Consider the following 24,086-nt stretch of genomic DNA (forward strand, 5'->3'; position numbering starts at 1 on the left):
GAGCCTTGGGTTCTCCCACCCCCAATACACTCTATCCTGTTTGGATGTAGCAAATCAGAGTCTGTCAGGCCCAAAATAGCAAACTGGGCTGTAAATCAAGATTTGATCTTACAAGTACAAGGGTCAACCCTGTAGTACGAGGTCAACTGCTGCTAATCCATGCAAGTAGTGGGGAGGGGAGCATGTTGTTTGGCTGATTGTGTGTAGTTTAATTTATTTTCTGCTGCTGTTGCATATAATGTTTGAAGTTTTTCATCACCAGGCTGTGCTTTCCTTGGTTTCTATTCCTTTTAACACCCAGAGTCATGTATAACTGATGGACAGCTATATAAATTGACCAAATAAATAAATGGTGCACAAACATAATGTGTTTCCCAATTAAAAAAACAGGATGTCCCAAGAATGGCGCAATACAGATTAAGCTTATCAATACAGTAAAGCTGGCACATTTTCCTGGCAATCCCTTTTGGATGTAATGAATGAACGATGCTTTTCCCTCTAGAGTCACATCCCTCCTGGTCACTCAACTAATATTCCTGTGAGCGTATCCTGACCATTCCCAACCCCCGGCCATTTTGTAAGATCTCTCTTACCTGTATGAGTGAGCATGTGCCGCTGCAAAGAACTTGCCCAGGGAAAAACTCTAGGGCAGTGGGGGCACTTGATTTTCTGAATGCAATTTGAATAGGCATTTCGCTTTCCGCGCAGGAGTTTGTCTTCAACAGCCTCTCTCTCTTCCTCGCTGGCTCCGTTTTTATCAGCCGCTTCTTTAAAGTCTGCAGTTGATTGTAGAAATGTGCTAAATTTATTGGTGTCTGTGGTTGCCAGCATTTTCTCTATGCTGGCAAACTCCCCACTGGATTCCAAGTCCAGACCGCTGCTTGCTTTTGGCTTGTTTTTTGTGCCTTTCTTTCTGCCTCTTTTCTTTACCGATCCAGACGTCGAGGATTTCTGGGACCCCGTTGGACTGCTGGTGCTCTTCGTTAAGTCACTGGGGGTGTTGGTATCCGTCTGGACGGTGGCTAGGGTAGTTGGTTTAGGACTGGGATTTCCTAACTTTTCAGAGCTGGTGGAGCTGCCAATGGCTACCTTGGGGACAGAGTCTGCGACTTCTGCTTTGAGTAGAGCAGGAGCAGAAGCCACAGACGAAATAATCTGTGCAATGGAAGCGAGGGGTGGCAGCTCTTTTGTTGCGAGAGGTTTTGGCAAGAGAAGTGGTGGTTTGGGCCTCAAAGGCCTCAGCAAAACCGAGTTCCCCAAGACACCTGGAGAAATCATTGGGACAGTCAAATGAAGTGGTCCCTTCAGTGGTTGGGAATGTCTGAGAGCTGTGTTTTCCAGGTTGCCGTTAGCTGGAGGAGACAGTTGACAGTCCTGGAGTTTTTCGTCATGGAGCTCTTGCTTCTTATCCTCACTCATGCTACTATCATCACTGTCCTTTTTTGGAGCCTTGGGAATTGATAGATCAATGGGCTCCATGGAGCTGTCGTAGAGAGAGGACCCAAACGGGTTCTCTTGCTTGACCAGTACAGAATTCAGGTTTTTGTTCTTTTGCGAGAAATCTAAAGGCTCATCAAAATCCATCGGGAAGTTATTTGCAGTTTCAAGTTTGATCGATGCATGAGAGGGAGCCCCCCTTAAAAAGCCATTCTGCGATTCCAGGAAAGGTGACATAGATTTGCAATCCAGATAAGTGCTTTCTTCCAGTAACACAGGATCAGGCTGGCTTTCTGGAGGAGTGCAGTCCACGGCCAGCACATAGCTCTCAATCTCCCGCTCCTGGATGTGCAAATGCTGCTTGAGGATATGATGAATGCAGTTCCGCTTGGCTGAGAAGGCCGTGCCGCACTCCTTACATTCAAATGGCTTCTTCTTCTGGCAACTGCTGTGTGTCCTCATGTGGACACGGAGGGCACGGTAATGCTTAAGGTCCTCCCCGCAGAATTTGCACACTGTGTCTGGGGAGCAGAAAGCATCTACCATCTCAGCTGCATTGCTGGCCACGTACTCAATATTCTTCTCTATGTCCTTTCTGGTTGTTTTGAGGTGTTTCTTGCGCAGGTGCCTTTCACAGTTGGCTTTCACTGTGAAAGGGTAGTGGCAGATTTTGCAGATGTAGGGCCTCTCCCCGCTGTGCGTCCTCAAGTGGCGGATCAGCGCTGCCTTGTCGGCTGCAATGTAGTCACAGATGTTACACTGATAAGGGGAGATGCCCAAGTGAGAGCGGATATGAGCTCTTAAGACTCCAGAGAAGGGGAACACCTGCTCACAAAAACGGCACGGATACAAAACTTTCCTCATAGCTGGGGTCTTCTTGTTTGCGGTTCCAGTCATGATGGCCTTGAAGTCTCGCTCGGTCACCTCTTGTTTTATTTTTGCCTCCAAAGGCAAAAGGGCTTCTATGATGCTGTCTTGCTCCAACTGAGTTTTCATTTCATGTTGACCCAAAGACTCTGGCTTAGCCTGTGGAGAAGGACTGGAGTTTGTTCTGGATTTACTATGTGCGACAGAAGAATCTGAAGTTGATTCTTGGTCTTTGACCATCTTGGGTGGTACTGGAGGAAGGCTTGGGCTGATGCATCCTGGAGAAGCTTGCTGAGTGTTGACCAATGGAGGTGGTGTTGAACTTGCTACAACTGTCCTGGGGGCTACCAATGGCTTTGGCTTCAGTGGAGGCATATGTTTGAATATGGATGGGATGGGAATATGCGATGCCTTAGGCAGTGGAGGAAGGCTGATCTGTGGAGTCGCTGAGGAAGCCATCTTTAGGATCTGCTGGATATCTGCTAATTCACCCGAAAAGGGTTTAACAACAATGCTATTGTCAGGCTGGATTATGAAGCCTTTCTGGAAAGGCTGTAGTGAGAGTAGCTTCATATTTTCTTTTGTAGGGGGAAGGACTGAAAAGGGGCCTCCCACAGAAGCAGCCTCCAGAGGGGATATGTTCAACTGGTTATCGCTTCCCGGTTCCTGAGGTAGGTTACATTTCAGTGTTCGTAGCTGCATTTCTTGGACCTCATCATCTGGCACGAGCGCCTCCTGCTTGACAGATTCAATGTCTTTGGTATGCTGCAGCCCCAAGGATGCCATGTAAGCTTTTAGGTCTACATCCTCTGACTGCAGGTTGTGCACGTCTCTTCCCTGATCAGTGGCATGGGTGTCTTTGTGCAGCTTGAGTGCTGAGAGCATTGGGAATGCCTTGTTGCATATCTCACAGATATAGCGATGATAATCACTGGTGCATCTCCGCAGGTTTGTTTCGCACCAAACCTAGGAGACATGACAAGGAAACACATAAGCATCAAGTATGCACAAAATCCAAAGGCCAACAGCAGCCAGTTTTTGTGCCCCTATATTTTTAACTAATGCTTCTATCAGGAAGATGCCAGCTGAAACTGATTCTAAGAGACGGATGCTCCAGATGTTTAGCTCCCAATTCTCTTCTAAATTAAATAGAAAAAGAAAGTAATGGATATTATACAAATAACCAGGTAAAATGAGCAAATACCTGAGAAATGCGAGGAAATTTCCTACAAGAAAAGTCTGTGAAGCCCAAATCATGGAAGCCGGCAGGAATTGAAGGGTTGTTCTGAATATAAGGCTTTCCAGTTGAGTCCTTTGGAAGTTGTTTATGAATAACTGCGTTATGCCGCAACAGCCCCCGGTGTGTGCGAAAGGTAATACAGCAGACATCACACCTAGAGGAGGAAAAGAGCATAATAACTTATGAGAAAGACACACAATCACACCAACAGTATCAGTCCAAACAGAACACTGTTTCTTACCATTCTCTTTCCTTGTAAAAACAGAGCTAATATCATAATAGAAAATCAGATGCCAAAAAGTTCCTATAAACAAGGCAAATAAACATTGCTTCTGGATAACCAAGATGATCCATTCCCAACAGAGTTTGTTGGCTTTGACTTAGCATGATATGTGAATCCCCAGGCTATGTATAAATCCTGTCAAACTTTGAGGATGACACTCAGAACGACTCTAAAAGTGGTTACCATATTGTGAAGTTTATATGATGTAGGATACAAATTATTAAAGAAATAGGGAGAAATCACAGTAACTGTATTCAATATGTCAATTAATTTACAATTATTTTTAATTTGTTTTAATTAAAATATGAATTTTGTCTTGACCCCACCCAAGTATTGTTCCTGCCTCTAGCAGATCAACTGAATGTTAAATTCATTCAATTTAATGATGTAATGTTTTATGTGAATCCAATCGCATCAGGTCAGAAAACAGCATTCTAAACTCAACACCTGTTGCCACGATTGCAGATGGAAACCTGAAGTCACAGTAGTAGAGACAGAAGTCGTCACCCAAAAACCTCAATCAGACACACTTCATTTCAACACACAGCTCCTCCCAAGACCTCCCACTTATTCTCCGGGACCTTGTTTCTACATCTTCCCCCCAAAAAACAATAAGGGTCATTGTGAGTGGACTCCAAAGGCATGAAAGAGAAAAACAGATAAATAGTCTTTGGGCTTTTAAGGTCTCTCCTGTGAACCCCAGTTGGGAGAATCAAACAGCTGGAATGAGGCCATTATAGAGAAAAGAGCAATAAACTATGTAACAGCAGCTAGGCAGAAGAAGATAGCAAACCACTGGGGAGATATTAACCAATTTTCCCCTCAGTTGATAGAGACACACTGAACACACTATAAAAAAGGGCTCTCACTTTCACAGTAATGCTCAGATTGACCAAGAAAAAGTAATTACTAACTCATCCCTAACACAACACTTCAGCTTTGCAAGTACATCCACAGAAGTCTTAATTCAGGATGACTTTTCAGATTACTAGTTTAATTCTCCCAAATATCTGTATCAAAGTGTTGCGCCTAATAAGTTCATTGACATTTAGACTTCACTTTGAGCAGTGAAATGTCTCTGTTAACACTAAGAATATAGATAAATTAGTTTAAATACCATATGATGGAACTTTATGATCCTATTAACAGGAGGAATCAATGTCATACTAACTGCAATAAGGGCCAGGAAATCTAAACAACTTTGTACAGAGTTCTACCACTAATTCTTCCAATAGATGTGAAAAGGATATAATTAAAATGAGGCTATTCATAAGCATTTATGGATATTTTCAATGGCCAATTTTGACACTTTTTAATGAATTTTAAAGAAGTACCTTATAAACAGAAGTTGATTGTGCCAGTGGACAAAACATATGATAACACTTTGAACATAATATCAAAGGAGAGAGAAAATGAAAAGCTTGCAATCTTAACGTGAATATCCCACACATAATGTCAAGCTAAATACAGACAGGATAGTTACATAAAGCAGCGATTGAAGCAGAGAGAGGAATTAAAAGTAGAATGACTAACAAGAGTGACAACTAAAGCTGCTGTACTAGCAAGGCATTTTTCCAGCTGTTCTTCAGGGACAGTTTGATGTAAACTATGATACTGGTATTAACAGCAGAAAACTAACATTCTTGGTTATTTTCAAACAGAACTTAACTTCTTTTTCAATAATAAAAAAAATCAAGCTGTCCAACAAGATTCAGATTTGTGTAATAGCACATTTACATGTAGGCAAAACATAAATTCCCTTGCAGCAGGCATTCAAACAGCATTTTGCAATACTGTACAAGATTACATTTGAAAGCCTTTGTGTCAGCTACTGCACAAAACGAATATTAAAAGAGGACTTGAACACTCCAACTCTCTTGCGATTTCTGGGGTCAAAGGAAGGCATTTTGTTGTACATGCAGAGGTATTTTTATTATCCATCCCCCCCCAAGTCACACATGAACAAGTGAACTGATAATGATAAATGAGTATTGTGAAGGACAGAACAAGTCACAGGTTATTTTTCCACTTTACATTCCTAAATCCAATTCCAAATTAATAACTTTTAAGTGGGCAGATTTAAAAGATCTAGTTAAGATTATTCAGACTGAAATCAAATGCAACAGAGAAATGCTTCATTTTTTTCTTGAAATGTGCCCAAGTGCATGCAGGCCTAAACAGTGTGTGTGTGTGTGTGTGTGTGTGTGTGTGTGTGTAAAGAAGACACCCAGCTTTTAGCCATGGGGAGAAAAAGCTATAAAATCTGAACTTTATATAATTATTTACATTAACCAATACTCAAGCAGAAGCTTCTTGATCATCATAAAAAATATTTTCTGAACCCCAAATGCCCCTTTGCTCCTACTTTAAGAGGAGGTTGGCAGAATTTTAAACCAGCTTTGAAGTAGAAAGCAAATGACTTATTCACTGTTGAAACGATTTCAATGTTCACCTTTATTAAGTATGCACTGGTTTATGTCCCTGTTAACATTAGCAGTTCACCACACAGCTTGCCTTTCAGGACAACCCCCCACCCCAGTCTTTTGCCCAGAAGTCACTGAGAAATGGGATCAAACAGCTGCATTAATCCCCAGTTACTGGCACTAGAGGAGCTGGCATTAATACTGAAGGAAAAGAGCCAGGGTTGACAATCTGACCAACAGATAGTGGGACAAGACAACTGTTATTCAACAGCTTATAAACACAATCATGAGCCTTTAGCTGCAAGAAAAGAGGTTCTATACTACTACAGGACTCCATTAATTCCTCAGTATATCGTGCCAGCTGCTGTATGGAAATAATACTCCTCACCCTGCCTAATAGGCTTGCTGTTCCTTTTAGAAGAGAGAAGAACACTCCATGCACAAGTTTAGGTTGCAACCAGGAAGCTCTGGAAACTTCTCAGAGCACACTGGCATTTTCAAGTTGAGATTACTATTATGGCTTTCAGCTGAAGTGAAAGCCGGGCCTGGCAGGGAAAGGTAGGTTTGATAACGGTCAAGGAAGAGATTGACAAATAAAGCACGAGGAGGAGCTGAAAGAGCAGGGTCTGAAAAGAGATTTATACAAGTTTATACAAGTTTAGAATTTGTGGAGGACAGAACAGGGCAGGAGGTATAAATTGGAGGAAAGGAGTCAATATTTGCTAATAAAAGAAACAACAACAAAAAAGTAAATGTATGTCACAGACTTATGTGTTCATAAAGGTCTGACTCCATTCAGATCTAAAAGCTCTTATTCATCGAAGTTGGTACCTCTCTCTCTCTCTCTCTCTCTCTGCCTAGCTGTATTTGTTTTTTTCTTTTTTCTTTTTTTTAATTGAAAAGTTTTACAATACATTTTATCTTTAACAATCCCTCCCCCCCTCCCTCCGCCCACCCCTTCCTGGCCCTCTCTGCCTAGCTGTATTGAAAAGTGTCTCATTGATTATAAAAATCACTGATTATTCACATCATATTTTCAGCACCGAACCTTCAGGAAGCAGAATATGATAAAATGATCATTGAGGGCCGCATCAGCATTGCGGTTGCCCTCAGGGGGCCAGGTGGGTATGGCCAGGGTGGGCGTGGCCTACTGGGTGGGCGTGGCCAGCTCTACATCGTTCACATCAAGGGTGCCTATGGGGGCCCGGGCAGGAGTGCGACAGATCTGAGGGTCTCTGGCAGAAGGAGGGTCTCTGGGCCAGGGCCAAGGCAGTGGGGGCCGTTCCCTCACTGTTTCCAGCATGGCTTCGTGGGCCACATGAAACCACTTCGCGGGCCAGATTCGGCCCCCGGGCCTTGTGTTTGACATGTCTGATCTAACCCTATGTCCCCTCATATGTATTTTCCTACCAACCATAATATCTGAAACTAGCTCTGACACATTCTTAGCATTTTTCCTTTCTTCCCCCCCCCTTTTAAACTCAGGTAGACTTTTAATACCATACATTACAGAACTCTAGTGTGAAGGGCTGCCATCAGTGCGCACAAAGTTGCTTTGAGTTCCCCAAGCTCGCATCACTAACACCAAAGCAATGATGAAAGGAATCCTGCAGAGGTTTTTACCTTCAGTAGGTTAAAAAAAACATTTCAAGAAATATGTGCAACGCTATATACTCCAACATTCCACCAAAAGTTGGTTTAACAGATGATTGTGAACCCATCATTATTTTTCGTTCTTAGAGAGCCATTATGAAGACAACTGGTAGATAGGAAGATGGACAGAAACGTAAGAACCATGGTATGCTGGCTGTCGAGGAAAGACAAAATAAGAATGGAAGTACCTTGTATTTTTGTTCAGTTGTCTCCAGCAAGAGGGTTTCCATTCTCCTAGGCAACTTTAAAAAGCAAAATGAAGGAGCTGGATCGAAGGCTGACACTGACAGAAACACAGGCAGAGAACACCTACTTAAGTAGAGCAGTTTCAATTGCAACCTAGGGTACTCCCAGAACTTGCTGAGGATTTGGCCAAGCTTTTGTGAATTAAATTCCAGAAATCCAGAAGGGGGGAAGTATCAGGCAATGGAGGACGGAAAATGAAAATCCGAAGAACTACAGAGCAATCCATGTGACACTGATGACTGGGAAGATTATAAAACAGACCATAAAGAGATTGATCTTGGTCTGCTTTAAAAACAATGTAACAATTGCCAGAAGTCATCAGGGGCTTGTTAACAAGAACAACCCATCTTACTTTACCAGACAGCTGTAGACAAATCTTAATTTCAGCAAAGCACTTAATAAAATGTCTCATGACAGTATATACTGACTAGCAGTCTAGTTAAAGGCACGCTAAATCACATGCAACAAAATTGATCGTAGAAGTGGGTTTGAAAATCATACTTAAAGAGCAATTCTTCTTAATCAAATGAGGGGAGTGTTAAGACTCAGTCATGAGTCCTGAATTCTTGAACAAGTTTTTATTGAGGAAGTGGATGAACTTAAAGCAAATGCTGATCAAATTTGCAAATGGCACAAAAATGGAAGGGATGCCTAGCACCCTAAGAAGACAAAAATTCAATTCAGAAATGAACTTGATAAGGCAGAGCAGGCATGTCAAACTGCCGGCCCACAGGCCAGATGCATCATACTGAAACTGTCCGCACTGCCAGTAATGGGGGAAAAGTCACAATACGTTGTGCGACGTCACATGACGTCGTGAGTTTGACATGCCTGAGGTAGAGAAAAGGCTGAAATATTGAATGAAATTTTTAAAAGACAAATTTGAAAGTAATGCATGTAGAAAGCTGTAATAATTTGAACAAGAATATGATAGAGCAGGGGTCCCCAACCGTGGCCACTTTATGACTTGTGGACTTCAACTCCTAGAATTCCTCAGACAGCCATGTTGAAGTTGAAGTTTACAGGTCATAAAGTGGCCATGGTTGGAGACCCCTGTGATAGAGCACAAGTGTCAAAGTTGCCATGTCACACTTTTTTTTTTTTTGCATTCCCAGAGCTGGGGTGGGCACAGCCTCCGCATGATGCAACCGGCCCATGGGCCGGCAGTTTGACACCCCCGTGGTAGAGGATATCAAGTTAAGCAATGTTAGGTGTGAAGAAGTTTTCTAAAGAGCAGATGGCTGAAAAATGAGTATGACTCAGCAGTGTGAGATGGCTGTAAAAAATTTTTTTAAAAAAAGCAACAGCAATTTTACACTACATCAACTGATGTATAATTTCCAAACCGCAGGACAAAATACTTCTACAGTGGCCAGATATCACTTGTGAGTTTTGTTTCCAGATCCTGGCATTGCACTTTAAGCAGCATTCAATGAAATTGAAATAGGTTCAGAGAAAGCAACAAGGATGAACAGAGAACAAGAATGTGGTATTACAATTACTGATCTTTTTAGGTAAAAGTGAGTTCAAGTTTCAATTTAGCCATGAAAGCTAGCTGGTGATTTTGGGCCAGTCACACTCTCTCAGGCCAACCCACCTCGCAGGATTGTTGTTATGGGGAAAATAAGAGGAGGAAAATGTGTTGGATCTCTCTCTCTCCCCCTCCCTCTCTCTCTGTATGTGTAAATGGAATTTAGGAATCTACTGAAAAGCATGTCACGCAGAATGAAACCAATACTTAATCTCCATTGCTAAAAAATAGATAATGTGGAATAATGGATTTAAACTGAAGGGAGATTCCAACTAAATGTTAGAAAAAACTTTCTATCGGCAAATGGAAGTTTTACAAGGGAACAGGTTACTGGAAAAGTAATTTGCTGGATGTGCTTAAACAGTCGCTAGACAGCCATCCACTTACACAGAATAGTCTCAGGTGCTTTAATCTATGATTTGTTTCTATGATTTAAATCCTCCTTCATCAAAAGGCCTTGTTTGAGTAATTTAGTTTTGCTACTGCTGAAGCTCTTTGAACGCTGAGGGGAAGTAACATTTATAGGTTCAGTGAGAAAACCAAACCAGGCATGGGGAAGTTTCAGAAGAGAAAAATCCAACATGTGAAAAAGGCAGCTCGTTTTTTCCCTCCTGGCCATGTGGCATTTCCCAGCTCTGCTAATTATATCATCGCTACTATATAAACGCACCAAAATAGCTGGAGCCCTGCTGGCTGGCCTGACTGAAGAGAAAACTAGAGTCTTAACTAATCCTAGCAGGAGGGAAGCCAGGATGAAAAGGGCAGTGTTATACCCACCTCCAAGTAATGGTCCCTAGAAGACATCAGTCAGAAATGGCCCCTGCCCTAACTAGCCAGTGCAGCTAGCTTCAGGTTGTTTCAGTAGGACGAGAGTCTAGACCTGAAGAGTAAATTCTAGGGTAAGCGCCTCATTTACAGTCAATTGTCAGTGCAACAAAGGACCCTATTATTTTGCATACAGACACACACATAGCACTGGTGGAGAGAGCTGTCCTCAGAGGCAACGATCAAAAACGCATAATTTAAAGGTTTCACATCATCAAAAGAGACTGCCCTCCCCCCTCAAAAGAGAAGTCTCCCACCTAAGCAATGCATGTGTTTTGTGACTGACATTTACATTCACAAGACAGACTGATCGCCCACTTCCTATTCACTTGCTAATCTGACAGTAGCAGAATAGGTTTGAGACTCAACCTGATCATTTACAGCCTCTCTTTGCAGTTACTAGCAGCCACTCCTCCGCAGACATTATTGATTTGCACAATAATTCTATGTGGGCTTGAACCCCAAGGGCTTATTCTGCCAAAAATATTCTTCTTATCTGGCTTCACAGAATGATGCCAGATAAAAATAAATTACTATGGACTTGCTATCCCCTTCAACATTAGATTTACTGTGTCAATACCGCTGATCTATTTCATTTCATTAACTTTATCAAAAGAGCATAAAGTAATTAGTTTTCAGGAAAAGGTGCTTCTAGTCAGGAAGTGCGCACCCAGTACATATATATCAGCAAACACCTATGAGCAAGCATTTTGCTCTGGGGGGCAGGTTACATTAGGCACACCCGATGGATTAAATTAAACTGCATGCGGTACTTTCAAATGTGAGAATTCTTTAATATTTTTTGTTGTTAAGAACCGACTCAATTTAAAAAAAACCTAGAAAGTGGAAACTTAGAAGAATGATATAATGCTACAAGTGATCAAGTTGAAATTCCATGCTAAATCAAACAAAGTAACAGAATACAATTACCAGGTTGACATTAACAGCTTAGGCACAAAACTGCTAAATTATAACGTGTGACAAGTTGGTTCATATGCCCTGCTAAAAGAACAGCCAAGTTCCTATAACATCTGCATTTCAAACTGCCCAACCTCATTTTTAGCATGATCTACTATGGCAGGGCTTTTCAACCTTTTCACCGATTGTACCACTTTTAGGATATGGCAATATTCAAGTACCATCTAGCAAGGTGTCAAAAACTTGATGACCCCCCCCCCAAAAAAAAACTGTTCGAAGTTGCAATTGCACTGAAATGACTTATCACCATTTCCACACACTTATGACCACTGCAGCATGCCCAGGATCAGGTGATTTATATTTGGATGCTTGGCAACTGATTCATATTTATGATGGTCACAGTGTCCCAGGGTCATGCAACCTTTTGGCAAGATAAGTCAATGGCAGGGCTGCTGGTGGCCAAGTGCTAAGGTGGGACTTCCCTCCCTCCCTCCCTCCCTGCCTCCCTCTTTCTCATGCCCACCTCCTACTGAAGGAAGAATTTGGAAAAAAACAACCCATATTTTCTCTCTTCCATATATTCATCAAACGAGGAAAAGCCTCCAAAGACAGAAAAGACAAGCTGCTGAGTGAACTAGCTTAAAAAGGCACATTCCCCTTTAAGAATTAGCTACTGGCTAGAAAGGAAAGTTAAGGAGCGCAGCCGGCACTTAAGGAAGAAAAAGAAAATGTAGTAAGTATTGGCTGCCGGCTAAGGCAGCCTCCCCAAATGGCTCCATTCATAAGTAAAGGAATGCTACAGGCAAAATCCATTCAGGAGAAAAATACTTCAAAATCCCTTGCAGCAAAACTTACAGCTAACAATAGCAGAGCAATGGAAGCTAATACTATCCATCCGCCAAATAGAAACTGCCAAACACTCCTTAAGAACACAAAGCCCACATTGCACAAATCCCAAAACTTCAAAGTCACTAAAGCACATAAGAATCCTTCCACTCTCCATCTCCCTCCCTCCCTGTCTCACCTCCAGCTGATGCTGCCTTTCTTCATTGCTGCCTTTCTTCATTCCTTGTGGAGGGCAACCCCTCCCCCGCTGCATTTCTTGCCTGTTTGTTGCTGCCAGCACAGGTGGCTGCCACAGAAGTTGTAGATCGGCTCATGGCCGGCCTGCTTTATCTCCTCTCCTCTCCCCCCCTCCCACTCCTCCTTCTCTCCCTTCGGTGCAGCTAGAGCTGACTCTACCTCCTCCCAAGGCTGCTTCTTTTTTTTCCTCTCTCCCTCTCCCACCCAAACTGCCTCCTTTTCTAGCAGACATGTCAAACTCGCAATGTTACGTATCGGGAGAGTTTTGTCATTTCTGGCAATGGAGTGGGCGCAGCTTCCGAATGACATGTCTGGCCGGTGGGCCGGCAGTTTGACACCCCTGTTTTATGGCCTCTCCTGTCTCCGCCCCCCTACTCCTCCTTTCTCATGGGGGAGGGTGAGCCAGAAGTGAGCCTGGGGCCTTTACCTCAACCCAGCTACTCTGCAGCTCCGGAGGACTCTCTCACAGTAAGTCCTTGCCAGTGCTGGCTTTTTCCCTCCCCCATTACACTTGGCTAGGCAGGGCTGCGTACCACCTGCCACTTGCTAATGTACCACAAGTGGTACGCGTACCACCAGTTGAAAAGCCCTGTACTATGTTATGGGAACTCAGTCTGTGAATGCCACAAAGAGACTTACTGAGAGACACATCTTAGACCTGTCTCTCAACTACTGATTGATACTCTCTATATTAAATTAGTTCCCAGCCTTACATCACACTATAATTTGAGAGCAATAGTATCATGTAGATTAGAAATGGAAACAGGTTAGTACATTCACAGGAACGTGATTGCACAAAGATCACACCATCCAAACCAGTGTTTCCCAAACTTGGCAACTTTAAGATGTATCGACTTCCAGAACTCCACAGCCAAAATTTTGCCTCCCAAGATGTATTTTATTTTGTCATGAACATAGTAAAGCAAAGGTAACCACAATGAGGACTCATAATAATGCTAAAAAAAATGCCTGCAGAGCCTATTTCTTTAGAAACAGGTCCCACCAAGTTCAAATGAGTCTCAAATTTGGTGCATGTAACATCAACATGAAATATCTTTTTGTTTCACAAATTATCTCAACTGCACTCTTCTTACCTCAGTGAGGTATCTGGATGTACTTCCATGTGGGTTTCTAGCCCATACTTGCAAGAGAATTCTTTGAAACACACTGGACATCGATAAATTTCATCAGCCCTTTTTTCAGTTTCACCATTTTGTGGTTCCTCCACAACCTGTTCATGGTTTAAAAAACAAAGAAAAAGAGGGGGATTTCAAACCCAGGATGTAATTGAAGTTAAGAGTTTCCGAAAGCAGTAAATTTCAACTGGCAATAATTGATTGCTTTATCCCTTGGCTAAATGTTACAAAATGGATCGATAAGAATAAATCCAAAATTTAACCAGGAATTTCTTTTCTATATTTGGAGATCCATTCTTTGTTGTTGTTGTTTTTAAAAGTCCTCAACATTAAGCAATGTGAACATTTCCTTACAAAGCAATTTAGTTTATTAACTAGATCTTCTGACCTGTTCCACTCCATTTATCCCCTTAAGAGATATTTCACATCACACAGAATATGAACATATGGAGGAAATTACTTCATTTCTCAAAGTTATCAGGAAAAAGTGTCTGATCACAATCAATCAATTGCCATGCACTCAGAAATGAAATTTTTCCAAATAATAGTATGCACAAATAATCAAAATGCAGAACTCAAAACAATGCAGTGTCATGTTGACAGAGGTTTTCACTAATATTTTATCATAAATTCGGCCACAGCACATCTGGAGATAATCCAAATGTACACTATTTATTTTATACAGTATCGTTTATTTAAAATCATTTCTTTAGGTAATAAAGGAGATCAGCATAGATAAGTAGCCATCGTCACAATTTAGTGTATTTCAGAGGCTCTTGTTGGCTGAAAACTTCAGGAGCTGAAGAAAAACCCACAATGTTTTTATTTCTTGTCCTGAGTAGTCACTTTGTAAGTATACTGCAGTTTCAAAAGAAGCATAAAGCTGCCTGCAATTAGTGCAGGTTCGCATCCCACCAGGCTCAAGGTTGACTCAGCCTTCCATCCTTCCGAGGTAGGTAAAATGAGGACCCAGACTGTTGGGGGCAATAAGCTGACTTTGTAATAATGCCGCTTGCGGGGGGAAAGCCCTAATAAGCAGGCATATACATAGAATGAAGGCTATTGCTAAGCACATTGGTTTGTGCTTAAATTGTAAGCCGCCCTGAGTCTTCGGAGAAGGGCGGGATATAAATGGGATTAAAATAAAAAAAATAAATAAAAAATAAAGGTAAAGGTAAAGGTTCCCCCGCACATGTGTGCTAGTCGTTTCCGACTCTAGGGGCCGGTGCTCATCTCCGTTTCAAAGCCGAAGAGCCAGCGCTTGTCTGAGGACGTCTCCGTGGTCATGTGGCCGGCATGACTAGACACCAAAGGCGCACGGAACGCTGTTACCTTCCCACCGTAGTGGTCCCTATTTTTCTACTTGCATTTTTACGTGCTTTCGAACTGCTAGGTTGGCAGAAGCTGGGACGAGTAACAGGCGCTCACTCTGTTGCACGGCACTCGGGATTCGACCCACCAACTGCCGACCTTCTGATCAACAGGCTCAGCGTCCTAACCCACTGAGCCACCGCGTCCCTTTTAAAAGAAGTATGCACACCTTCTAAAGCATGTTGTGTGTCTAAAATTACAAACAGTCAATTGTGCATCTATTATACTTCGCCTTCTTTCCATTTTTAAGTGATTAGCTGAATTCATAATCTCTAATTTCAACCAACTACCAGGATATATATATATATATATATATATATATATATATATATATATATATATATATATATATATATATATATATATATATATATATATATATATATATATATATATATATATATATATATATATATATATATATATATATATATATATATATATATATATATATATATATATATATATATATATATATATATATATATATATATATATATATATATATATATATATATATATATATATTGCTATTTCCCAGAGGACCTTTTTTGCTGGACTCTGCTCTTCCTTGTCAGCCTCAGCCTCATGACTGAATTTTCGTTTGGTGGACAAGCGCCTGCGTTTCAGTGGGGAGGCAGGAGTTGTGCTTGTAGCGCCAGTTGCATCCTTCTCATGGATTTTCATATGTCTAAAGTCAGGTTCAGAAAAGAGTGAGAAGACAAAAAAGATGTTCATTACAGGTTCTGAACTGGAAAGAAGTTCTAATTAAAGTTATACTTGCAAAGAAGACAATTTCTTGTTTAAGGAAACTCAATCCTAAGAATAGGAGTCGATTCTTTTTTAAAAATATGATAGCTAATAAGCTTTTCAACATCAATTTAAGATATCAGAAGTATACAAAAGAGCACATTTTCTGACAAGCCAAAGAGAACAAAAGTACTTTGGAGTTAGAACTGAGACTGTATTTTCCAACTAAGAGAACCAATATCTTTAATCCTTCATGATCTGAAAGTGTTTTATTATGAGCCCTCATTTCAGAACACAGGATGTAGTCAGTGCAAAGCCCACAGCTGTTAACTGACTCACTAAAGCTCCTTTTCCCTGTTTTAACTTCCCCATTTTTTAACGACCAGGACGACGTGTCAAGTCATTTGTTCCAGAAACTGAGGTGCAAGAGAAGGAGAGACATTTGGCCACGGTAGTTGTTTGTATATTGTCTCATACAGTTTGAGTTGATGAAAGCTTGTTCCATTATGGCTCCGTGGGGTGTCCAAAAACACTTTAGCATGCTAAAATGCTGGTTTCCACCGAGGCAAATGGAACTATTCATGCTAACAAGGGAGCAGCAAAAAAAGTCCAAGATACGTTTGGTAGAGCAATCAGCTCAGCAATAGTGCAATGACTTTAAGCAAATCCAGACGCACCAAAGCAATACAGTGAGCTCCTTACGTTTCATGAAACTCATTCTGTACAGCCATGGGCTGGACATACTGGTACTGATTTCATAAAGAGATAAATAAAACTGAGAGAGCAGCAGCATACAAAACCCAGAAACAACTGAAGTATTTTAGTTGCTATTAGGACTGAAGTGCCCATGGTAATATACCTAAAAAGCTGCGATAATTAAGCAGTATGTTCCTGTATATGTCTTTAATCAGTGTAATCATTTTTATGTAATGACAAATGAAAATTAACATTTTCTGAACTAAGAAATTCAGGAGGATTTAGAAAATACGGCTTAAATGAAATCAAGATGCATTCCGATACTCATCAAGTCCAACTAAACTCAAAGGGATTTACTTTGTAAATTTACTTTGTAATTGATAGAATTACAATCCTACTTTTCCCATGTTTAGTCTGCTCTTTTCACAAAAGGCCTGAATCCCAATAGACACAATTTAATTCATTTCCAGTGGGGGAGCCATGTTAATATTTCACAGCACTTTAAGTATGAATCAATAAAAGACTAATAACTTTGTTAAGACCTTCTGATTAATGTTGCTGTGTTACCTCATACATTACTGAAATATATTGTGTGTTGTCTCTAGCACCCTGGGTATAGCACATTCTGATGCCAGTCTTAATACCAAGATTGTTTCACTTTGGTGCTGACTGAAAATATTAATTTTAATTCTAACTAGTCTTACTGACCTCAGATCAACTTTTAAGTCACCATGAACTTACAGTATATTAGTTGTCTATTTAGACAATACTGTGATGTTAATTGTTTTCATCATAGTTTGTTTTTACATGGTTATTATTGTATTTCATTCCAGCATCTATTTTAAATTGAACGTGTTGTAAATATTTAATACACAAATTAATTATTGTCCTGAGAAACAGAGATGATCCTGTTTATCTAAATTTGTATGCTCAAGCAGTGATAAATGATCGTGGTTTATTAGGAAACCTAGCCTTATACTAATTTCAAATGCAAGAATTTGAACCTGAGTGCATAAAATCGGTCTATGCATTTGGGGATGAGGGCAAATGCCTTTGCCTTTTAAGTGGCATGTTAAAGGCAATTAAGAGAAACAAACATAGCATTTGATTTCATTGATTTAATGCAGAATAAACTTCCAATATATTTAATAACAGTTCAGAGGAATTTTATTCAAAGCTTTTCATAGCTTTATGTAAGCCTGGAGTCTAAATTCATCTACCTGGTGTAAGAACTACTTATTATCACAGAGAAGATGTTCCAAAATAAAAGAGCCATTTTTGTCACGTATATTAGAAATACATAATAATACAAATAATTTATAGAAGCACATGTCAATTGTGAGTGAGAAAAATAAGGTTCTACACTTAGGTAAGAAAAACCAAATGCACAGATATACTAGTTGGGACCTGGCTCAACAGTAATAATTGCGAGAGGGATCTTAAGAGTTCTAGTGGACAATCCCTTAAATATGAGCCAGCAGTGTGTTGCAGCTGCTAAAAAAGCCAGTGCAGTCCTAGGCTGCATCGAATCATGGTAAGACCACACTTGGAATATTGCATTCAGTTTTGATTGCCCCAATATAAAAAAGATGCTGAGATCTAGAAAGAGTTCAGAGAAGATCAACAAGGACGATTAATAAGTAATAAGTAGAACTTTCCACAGTTCTAAATGGAGACAAACCTATTACAAGTTTGATGGAAATATTATATCAGGGAGTTCCCCCACCTCTTCCAGTATATCTGAATAAGAATACTTGTTGCTTTGAAATAATTAATTCTTGGCTTCCGGTTTGCACGCGGGGCGCTTTTGGACGCACAGGAAGAGCTCTCTCCCTGCCGTCCGATCCTTCTTCATTGGAGGACCCTGAAAAGGTCGAAAGTCACCCTGGAGTGGTGACCACCATAAGGAGGCCCTCCTGCGATCTTGGAAGGGCAGCAGCCCTCCACTTGAATCCAGAGCAGCTCCTTTTGGCCCGAAGAAGAGACCGGCCATCAAGATGGCTGATCATTAAGCCGTTCCCTGCCGAAAGCCAAAAGCACTACCTAGCACAACAAAGCAATCTGGAGGACCTGGGTGAGACCTTACCTTTCTTATCCCCCTAACTGCCTGCCTGTGGGACTTTTCTGAAAATTTTCTCCCCCTTTTTTTGAAACAACGGGATTTGTATACTTGGGGAATAACATTTTAAGCCTTAAAGCGTGGAAGGAAAAAAAATCATCTGATTAAGCAAAGAAATTAAGCAATCTTATTCCTACTCATTAAAAAGCTCCTATTTTTGTGGGGATCTACTACCCTATTTTCTGTTTAAGATGTGAATTAAGGAAAAAAGAATGGACTAATTATACAAAGGCTTTATATTAATTTGGGGGGAAAAAGAACTTTACAACTTATTCTATATGCTATTGATGACATCTTGTGGCTAAACGTGGAATTGCAAGTAAACCTTTTGCTTATTGTGTGAGCTGACTGAATGACAGAGCTCTCCTTGATACTATCTTTAAAGATAAGTGTGGGAACACCTGGCACTGAAAACAACTTTTAGGAACATTGCAGGTGGAAAATTATTGACTCTTATTAAAATAGCCTCCATGGAAAACTTAGCTGTAAACACCAACGAAATGGATGACTATATCCCACCATTTAACTACAAATTGATATTGGACACAATCTTGGCTATAACTGAGCAAATTAAAGCCAAATTACATGATAAACCTGACAACTTAAAGCCACTAAACCAAACTTTCACCTTAAATGATGAACTGACAATTCAAAAACAAATAGAAGTGGAAATTAACATCAAAATAGGAGACTTCAAAGAGCAACAAACACAGCCTACAAAGAACCTTGAAGTCCAAACTCCAACTTCAACTACAAAACTTACAACTCAAAAAACAACACCCGAAGAAAGCAACATTAAGAGTGAAGATATCAAAGGCCTTCAAATACAGTATGTTGAGGATTCAGCTAATCAAACTATAACAGCATTAGCTACTACTTTCTACCTAACCCAGATGGAAATGGAAGAAGAAAAAGATCAGACTGAATTAATGACAATTATACTACATCAAACATCAAAAACTGAGCTATTAAAACAATATTTCAATTATTATAAAGGGGACACCAGCTTAGCAAAACTGTCATTTGGATGGTCTCCTCGGAATCAAATAAGAGGTGGAGGAAGAAAGAGAGACACACTTAAAAATTCAAAGGCACTAAGATGGAAGCCTGATTGGCACAAAAAGAAGGCGAGAGTTAAAAATTTAGACTTATCTCTTTTTTGGGATTTTCAAGGACAGAGTTTAAAAATTCTCTTTTGATGGACTAAGGGGAATCTTTAAATATACATACATACATACATACATACATAAATACATACATACATACACACACACACACACACACACAAACTGATTTTACATTTAGGTTTTAGATCTTTAAAGGAAAACAAAATTAAGCTTTTAGAATAAAATTTTGAACTATACTATAGAATTTAGAATCTTATAACAAAAGATAGTATTTTAATAATTGTTGAACGGTTAAGACAAAAAATATTTTTCTAATAATTGGTGATTTGTTAAGATGAAAACTAGACTTTACTGGTAAATCATAAGAATGTTTTGTAATGAACAATGTAAGTTTTGTAGACAAGAGAATTATTCTTTATTGAAATAGGGAATTGTGGGTTACCCAAATATCAAGCTTTTTTCTGTATATTATAGGCTACCTTAGGAGTATTTTATTGCAATTAGGTAAAACTTAAAAACAGGATTTTCATATGTATTAGTGAAATTATATTGAAAATTTTGTTAATTGACTAGGTCACAACTAGAAATGTATTAACTTGATTACTTTGACTATGTGAAAACTAAGGGAATCAGAGAGGGAATCTTTATTGATGCAACCTGAACTATTTACAAACAACTTGTTATTTGTTACTTTTGACTACCCAACCACCACATTGCTTCACAAATACATGTATATGTAAATATTAAAAAACCAATAAAACTTGTAATAAAAAAAGAAATAATTAATTCTTGTGGTAAAAGTAATCTTACTTGAAAGCCATCTTAAGAGTTTCATATAAACCAAAAGTGTGACCAGTTTGGAAGTTATTGTTCATGTGCGAGTTTATTTTCATATCTGTCAAACCATAAGAAAAGCGCTGCTGAATCAACCAAAGACGTATTTAACCCAGTATCCTGTTTCCACACTGGGCCACCAGAGACCTATGATGTCTAACAGCAGGACATAAATACAATAGTATTTTCCCAAGGGGAGTCTGCAGCAATTATGCTGAAAAGCATATTGTCTCAAAGGTCAGGAGTAATGTAGCTATTATGACTAGCAGCCATTGATAAATTTATCCTCAATGAATCTTTCAACTGAATCATTCTTTCTACTTCTGTACCTGTAGTTTAATGCTAAAAACTTAGCACACTTACTGTATTTTTCGGACCATAAGACGCACCTGACCATAAGACGCACCCAGTTTTTAGAGCAGGAAAACAAGAAAAAAAATATTCTGAACCAAATAGTACCGGTATACTAAAACAGGGCTTTTCAACCTTTTCATCCATTGTACCACTTTTAGGACAAGGCAATGTCCGAGTACCACCAGTGGCCCAGCAAGGTGTTAAAAACTTGACACCCCCCCAAAAAAAGGAAAAAAAATGATACAGGTAGTCCTCGACTTACAATGATTCATTTAGTGACTGTTCAAAGTTACGACAGCACTGAAAAAGTGACTTATGACCATTTTTCACACTTATGACCATTGCAGTATCCCCAGGGTCATGTGATTTACATTCGGATGCTTGGCAATCAATTCATATTTATGATGGTCACATTGTTCCAGGGTCATGTGATCGCCTTTTGCAACCTTCTGACAAGCAAAGTTAGTGGGGAAACCAGATTCACTTAACAATCATGTTACTAATTTAATTTCTCTCTCTCCTTCTCTTTCTCTCTCTCCCCCTCCCTCTTTCTTTCTCTCTCCTCTCTCTCCCTCTCCCTCTTTCTCTCCCTATTTTTCTCTTTCCCTCTATTTCTCCCTCTTTCTCTCTCCATTTCCCTCCCTTTCTCCTTCTCTCTCCCTCTCTCTCCCTCTCTATTTTTCTCTTTCCCTTTTTCCCTTTCTCTCCCTCTCCCTCTCTTTATCTCTCCCTCTATTTCTCTCCCTTTCTTTCTTCTCTCTCTCTCCCTCCCTATTTCTTTCTCCTTCTCTCTCCCTCTTTCTCTCCCTATTTCTTTCTCCTTCTCTTTCTCCCTCTCTCTATTTCTCTCCCTCCCTCTCCCATTGTCCCTTCCTTTTTTCCTTTCTTTCTTTCCTCCCTCTTTGTCCTTCCCTCTCCGTGTTAGAGCAGTACCCGTGGAGGCGGCCCTGCCGCCTGGTTTTCTCTTGCAGAAAGCAAGCTGAAATGGAGCGAGGGATATTGACAGGAACACGAATTGGCCGATCTCGTGCTCCTGCAATCTCCCTCGTTCGGTTTCAGCTTCCCTTGCTACAAGAGAAAGCAGGCTGAAACAGAGCGAGGGAGATTGCAGCAGCGCGATTTGCATTCCTGGCAATCTCCCTCGCTCCGTTTCAGCCTGCTTTCTCTTGTAGCAAGGGAAGCTGAAACCGAGCGAGGGAGATTGCAGGAGCGCGAGATTGGCGTTTCTCAGCACATGCCGATTCGCGCTCCTGGCAATCTCCCTTGCTTTCCACTTGCGGAGGTTGGGGCTGGCCATACGGATCACGTTCGGACTATAAGACGCACCCTCGTTTTCCCCCCTACTTTTGGGGGGGGGGGAAGTGCGTCTTATGGTCCGAAAAATACGGTATTTATGATGAGGTAAAATAGTTGCTGCTCTCAACTGCTCCGCTGGAGCATCTTCAAACCAGCTCGTGTGGGAAAGAAGAGGAAAAATCACCTTTAGCCCGCTCACCCCACCCCACCCCCAAGTTCCCTTTGCTGCTCGGTTCTGTTCTGACCATAACTGCTAAAAACAGCACTATTTCTTGCCATTTTAAAACTGTGCTAATTATTGTCACTGTTAAAAACAAACAGAAACCCTCTTCCCGACCAATTGTATACGGTTGTACCCACTTTGCAGTTCCAAACCTTCAAAAGAAGGGGAAATTGTTCACCTATGTCTGACAGCTTTTGTAACAGACCCAAATCCTTCTGATTTTCTAGCAATACAGTTAAGTTCTTGACTTACAACCATTCGTTTACTGACTGTTCAAAGTTACAAAGGCACGGGAAAAAGAGACTTATGTCTGTTTTTCACAGTTATGACCACTGCAGCATCCCCATGGTCACATGATCAAAATTTAGATATTTGCCAACCGATTCATATTTATGACGGTTGCTGTGTCCCAGGATCATGTGATCACCTTTTGCAATCTTCTGACAGGCAAAGCCAAGGGGGAAGTCAGATTCATTTAAAAACTGCAGTGATTCACTTAACTGTGGCAAAAAAAACCCATAAAAGCAAGCAAAACTCTTTTAACAACTGTCTCACTTTGCAACAGAAAGATTAGGCTCAATTGTGGCCATAGTCGTATTCATGGAAATTTTGTTTCTTAGAACATAAAAAAACCCGAAGAGTATATGAGCCTCTGCATATGAGCAAGTGGCAAGAACTTTTTACAGTATGTCTCTAGAAAGCCAAACTGTGTGGCAAGTACCTCATTAGTCTCAATGCTCAGATTTGGGGGTGGAGCGGTGTTTTACACAGTCAAAACTACTAGATCTCCTGATTCATCCTTTTAGCAAACAGGGATTTTTCAACATCTTTACCGCACTTTACCACACCCTACAATGAAAAAGCATCCTAATCATCTTCCTTCAGGGCTTCCAGGTAAGAGGAGAACCCTGGTGATTACACAATGGGAAAATCTTAACAAGACTACCAGCAGCTACACACACATACTTAAATATATAAAAATATATTTAGCTATATATATATTTAAAATATTCTTTCCTGAAATAGACTCTGGTCCTTGAATTTTGGGTTCAAGAACATGAGCTAAGTATTCTTGTTTCAGCTCATAATTAATGGGAGTTGGAAATAAAACAAATATTCCCAAATTAGAAAGAAAATGACTTAAGTGAGAAAACTGGAACAGCCTAAGCATACACCACCATCTCTAAGGTGCTGCTAACTAAAAGCTGCTGGTTAAAATAATAATACCAAAAAAAAGCAACCAGATTTTTTATTTTGATTACAAATGCTAAACTTCTTTGGAGCTAATTTACACATCAGTTCAGGAGAGAACGGATAGAATCAAACATCCTTCTATCTCTCTCTGCTGGCCATTAACAGGAGGGAGTCTATCCTAGCTACCACAGAGCAGTCTTCCTAACCTTGGTGATTCCAGATGTGTAGCCTTCAATTCCCAGAATTCCTCAGCCATTATAATTATAGCCGAGAACTCTAGGAATTGATCTAGAAGAGCAGGGGTGGGGCCCTTTTATGACTTGTGGACTTCAACTCCCACAATTCCCGAGCCAGCCAGTTGAAGTCCACAAGTTATAAAGGGGGCGTCGTTTCCCACCTCTCCCCTAGTCTAGAGCCTGGAGGGCATTGAGGAAGGACTCAAAGGAAGACTCAAGCATAGTTTGGATAATCCTATAGGGG

The 24,086-nt window shown here is 40.4% G+C and overlaps 1 protein-coding gene across 1 annotated transcript in view; it reads right to left on the reverse strand.

The window, feature by feature from the left end:
• Positions 1-24,086, reverse strand: part of RREB1 (ras responsive element binding protein 1) — a 164,572-nt gene that overhangs the window by 26,945 nt on the left and 113,541 nt on the right. The window contains exons 8-11 of the mRNA XM_081324205.1: positions 15,560-15,704; positions 13,601-13,737; positions 3,509-3,698; positions 594-3,270 (exon numbers count right to left, since the gene is read on the reverse strand). Coding sequence (XP_081180331.1) covers positions 594-3,270; positions 3,509-3,698; positions 13,601-13,737; positions 15,560-15,704 — 3,149 coding nt within the window. The remainder of the gene's footprint in view (positions 1-593; positions 3,271-3,508; positions 3,699-13,600; positions 13,738-15,559; positions 15,705-24,086) is intronic.

Source organism: Vipera berus, assembly GCF_964194415.1.
Source record: "Vipera berus genome assembly, chromosome: 3".
NCBI classification, from domain to species: domain Eukaryota; kingdom Metazoa; phylum Chordata; class Lepidosauria; order Squamata; family Viperidae; genus Vipera; species Vipera berus.